Source organism: Pediculus humanus, genomic scaffold (assembly GCF_000006295.1).
Source record: "Pediculus humanus corporis 1103172107540 genomic scaffold, whole genome shotgun sequence".
Lineage (NCBI taxonomy): Eukaryota > Metazoa > Arthropoda > Insecta > Psocodea > Pediculidae > Pediculus > Pediculus humanus.
Window position 1 is genome coordinate 349,775 of NW_002987155.1, and position 4,747 is coordinate 354,521.

At 29.9% G+C, this 4,747-nt stretch overlaps 1 protein-coding gene across 1 annotated transcript in view; it reads right to left on the reverse strand.

The window, feature by feature from the left end:
• Positions 1-1,845: 1,845 nt before the first annotated feature.
• The window catches only part of Phum_PHUM189910 (cAMP-dependent protein kinase regulatory chain, putative), a gene marked incomplete at both ends in the record, with an annotated part of 3,909 nt that continues 1,007 nt past the window's right edge, over positions 1,846-4,747 (reverse strand). The window contains 4 exons of the mRNA XM_002425238.1: positions 1,846-1,875; positions 2,110-2,119; positions 2,285-2,297; positions 2,529-2,695. Of these exons, the coding sequence (XP_002425283.1) occupies positions 1,846-1,875; positions 2,110-2,119; positions 2,285-2,297; positions 2,529-2,695 (220 nt within the window). The remainder of the gene's footprint in view (positions 1,876-2,109; positions 2,120-2,284; positions 2,298-2,528; positions 2,696-4,747) is intronic.

The following is a 4,747-nucleotide window of genomic DNA, read 5'->3' on the forward strand; positions in this document are numbered from 1 at the left end:
AAAAGTTATTGCAAAAAAAAAACATCGTAAAACTTTTTAAAGTGGTTTTAATTTTTGAGTACCTGAATAATTTATGTTACACGTGACATTGACGATCGGGGGGCGAGGGGGAGGGGAAACAGGACGGTCATCCAGAAAAACAAAAATTTAACGCCCGTGAAATCAAGGCGATCGTGTCGGGAGCCAGCAGTAGAGGAAAAAAAAAACGATAACATTCGATTTTGTGACGAATCAATCTTAATTAAATCATCGCTACAACCACAACAAACAACAAACAACAACGACAGCAACAACCCTTTATCACCTCAGGAAAAAAATTTTCACACCCCCAGAGAGTAAACAAATAAATGATAAAAGATAATAAAAAAATACGAGAAAGGGAAACAGACGGTTCGTTTGTTAACGCAAACAACAAACAACAAACGGCAACAAACAAATAATAATAATAATGATACTCGTAAAATTGATGAACGTAAAATTTGACGTTTTTTTATCAACTTTCGATCGTAACTTTTGTTGACTTATTATCGATTTTTTATTTTTATTTTTATTTCTTATCGTCTGCTATATTATTATTACTATTATTATTATTATCATTATTATTATTATTATCATCATCACCATTATTTCACGCTTTTTTTTTTTTCATTATTCATAGAAACCGTAAAAAATTGCTAAGTTTTTTCTTTTTAAATTTAAACATTACAAACGAGTAATAATAAAAAAATAATAATAATAATCATGATGATGATGATGATGATGATGATGATGATAATAATGATGAAAACGTTTATTTTTGTTTTATCACCTCAATTTTATAATAACGCGGGAAACGAGGTCGAATAAAAAAAAAAAAAAAATTTAGTTGTTATCGCAACACTCGTGGAAAAAGAGAGAAGGAAAAAGAAACAGAAAGAAAGTGAGAGAGAGAAAGAGAGAGAGAGATTGCAATGAAAAACTTAAGAATGAGAAGGAGAGAGAGAAAGAAAAAGAGATGAAAGACGAAAGATTTGAAAAGAAAGAAAGCGACAGAGAGAGAGAGAGAGAGAGAGAGAGATCAAAAACTAAAGAGAAAGAAGACAGAAAGAGAGAGAGAGAGAGACATGAGAGAGATGAGAAACGAAAGATTAAGAGAGAGAGAGAGAGAGAGAGAGAGAGAGAGAGAGAGAATGAAGTAACAGGAAAAACGATTTCTGTCGGTTGTTTCGAATCGATTTTTTTCGAATTCCCGAAAAATTTTCCAGAAAATTTTCATCACATCACTGAAACAACAATAATGACGTGGACGACAAAGACTTTCATTTATTTCACACATCTCTTCATTCGGATTCTAATTCCACGAAAAGCCGACAAAATCAAACCCTCCCCAAAAAAAATAAAAATAATCCCACGTTTTCCTAATACAACAACAACAAACACGCAACAAAATTCAAACTAAAAAATTTTCCCGCTTTTTTTTCTCATCGCAAAAAAAAAAAAATTCCAAACTTTCCCATTTCCCTTTTGTTATTAAAAAAAAAAAACCTGCGTAATAATCATTATAATGATAAACAATACCATAATAATACTAATACTAATAATAATAATAATAATAATAATAATTAATAAAGAAATAAATATTCATGCGAATAAATGAGGCAATGAAATTATTGAATAAATAATAATCAATTAAAAAACTCATTATTATTATTACTATTATTATTATTTTAATAATTTTCGTTGTGAAATTTTTTTTTTGTGTGAATGACGTCATCAAATTTTAATTTCATTTAAATTTTAAATTTCTTAATTAATAAAAAATCCCGCCCCCCTCCCTTCTCGTTTTGCCCCACCACAAATGAGAAATTAATGTGGATTCGCGGTCCGTGCTTTCTCCTATACTGTTTTACCTAAAATAGTTACAATAAAAATCGATAGATGTCGTTCACGCGCCATTCAATTTTATTTTAATTTTAATTTTTTTTGGAGGGAAGGGGGCGGGGAGAGGGGGGAGAAAATAGATGTTTTTAGTTTGTCGTTTGTTATTGTCTGATCGACAGTTGATGAACAAAAAAAAAATTTCACATTAATCGTAAAAAAAATTGTTTTTTTTCCCCCCCTCAAACCTACCTCCTCGCTCCTTATAAAAAATATTAGTAAATAAAAATGGCGGTCACGGAGTATTAAGAGAAAACGTTCCAAGACATAATCACCGAATAATAATCGATAAATTCAATCGATAAATTTTTCACGCTTCATAGAATTTCATAATAAAATAATTTGTTTTGATAAAAAAAATCCATACGGCGGCCTTCTCTCTCCCAAAAAAAAAAATTACCTGACATTTACGTTTTAATTTTAAATGTAATGCAGGTACGCAGGAGGTACGCACTTCCCCACTCACTCACTCATTCAACTCCGAATATTTTTGAGGAATATATTGGGAAACCGTAAAAAAAAATCATTTTTTTCATTTGGTTGGGTTCACGGTCGGTCGATTTTTTAAACAAAATAATAATAATAATAATAATAATTGTTATCATTCTTACCTTCCATGACGTAAACGATGCTTCCAACATCTCCTTCTTTAATGATAAGACTTCCAGCTGCATATTCGACCGGGTACATGCAATCAACGGTTTCTTTGATTTGTGTCGGTTCTAAATTTTTCATAAAATCATTGTCTAATATGGCGGCTTTTATGAGCTCACGAGACCTGAAAATTATAAATAAATTAATTAATAATTTTCTCCAGTAATTATGTCGATTCGACGACGACGACGACGACGACTGCCCCCCTATTTTCCAGCATGGGAAACAAGCGACAAGTAAATTCCAGGTACACGACGAGCAAAGTTTTTTTTTTTTTTAAGGAAAAGAAAAATCGAAAGGAGTAGAGAGGAAGGGAGGGGAGAGGAGAGGGTAGGGGAGGTAGGGGAAAGGGAAAAAAGGATCCTAAACATTTTCGTGGAAGATATTCCACGACGACATTAGTTAGTGCCACGACGAAAATTCAAAAAAAATTAATTTGCTTCTATTTTGATAATAACAAACGTTACGAAGACGGAAGTAAACAAATGAGAGAGAAAGAGAGAGAGAGAGAGAGAGAGAGAGAGAGAGAGAGAGAGAGGGAGACAGAGAAACAACAAGAAAAACCATAATAATAATAATGATGATAATAATGATAATAAAAGGTGGGATTTCAATTTTTAATTTTTTTTTTAAATTTCGTTTAAAAAAAAAAAAACCTCCAGGACAAAATATCGTAAAAAAAAAAATTAATCGATGTATCGATCGATCGATACATCGACCCACAAACGTTTAACATAGATTTTAAGTCACGTGGGTTGAAAAAACCTAAAATATTAATAATAATTTCTTTTGAAGGTAATTTATTTTATAAAAAATAAATTAATAATATTTAAAAAGTTTACATTTTTGATTTGCCAGATGTCGTTTTAAGTAAAAAAAATGGTCGGGGGACACCGCGGAACGGAGAGGAAGGAGAGAAGGAAGGAGAGGAGAGGGGAGGGAAAAGGTCATTGATCTCGCGTAGGCAAGTAGTAACCGTTTTAAGAGTGTAAATAATTAAAATTCGTTACCCGTCGTTGGCGAAAAAAAAAAAAATAGAAAATAAATAATAATTTAATTTTTTTGACAAAAACTGTTACTACTACTACTTACTACTACTACTACCCATACCGATGATAGTAATGATAATAATAATGATAATAATAATAATAATAACGATAATGATGATGTCGACGATTGTAGAAAAAAAAAATTATTTTTACATTATTATTATTATTTTTATTATTATTATTATTTCTTCGCGTCCTGGAAATTCGATTTTTTTCTTTTTAAAGTTTTCAATATGCTGGATAATAAAAAAGTTGGAGACAAAGAGGAAAAACCAGAAATTCGCTGGAGAAAAAAGAAAAAGAAAAGTGTTTGGAGAAAAGTTAATGGGGTAATTATTCTTTCATTGTAATCAAACAACAACAACAACAACCACTTGAAAATTGATTATTCAAATAATAATAATAATAATAATAATAATAATAATAATAATAATAATAATAATAATTTTTTATTGTTCCATAATAATGATGATGATAATGATGATAACGCTGGATAATTTTTCGTCAAATGAATCGACAAAATTTTCATAGTCATAAATAATAATTAAAAAAAAAAAATTTTTTTTTTCGATTTTATTCTTTCTGCTCCTGGAAAAATATTTAATTATCATTTTTTTAAATTTAAAATTAAATTTATATTTTATTCTGCCTCCCCTCCCCCCTCCCTCATTTAATTTGAGGCGTGTCACAAACCGATCGATGGTAAATTTACGACGTGGGAGTAAGAAAGAAAAATTAAGAACGAACGAACGAACGACATTTCTTAAATTAACAATTTAATTTATTATTATTATTATTATTATTATTATTATTATTATTATCATTATTATTCTATCGATTTTAAGATTCTTGTTTGCTTTTATTCAAAACATAAACATAAAATGATAATGATAATAATAATAATAATGATGACGATAATTTTCAATTGTTAAAAATATGGAACGAAAGAGGTACGCGAGAGGTCACATGCAAGAAAAAAAAAAAAAATTAAATATTTCGTCCACGATAAACAAAAGGGGGAGGAGGTAAGGTACCCTCAAATGTCGTCATAATTTTCTAATGCCACGGCAAAATATTATCGAAAAAAACCCCCCACGAATAATGATAATGTTTTCCCTTCCTTTCGC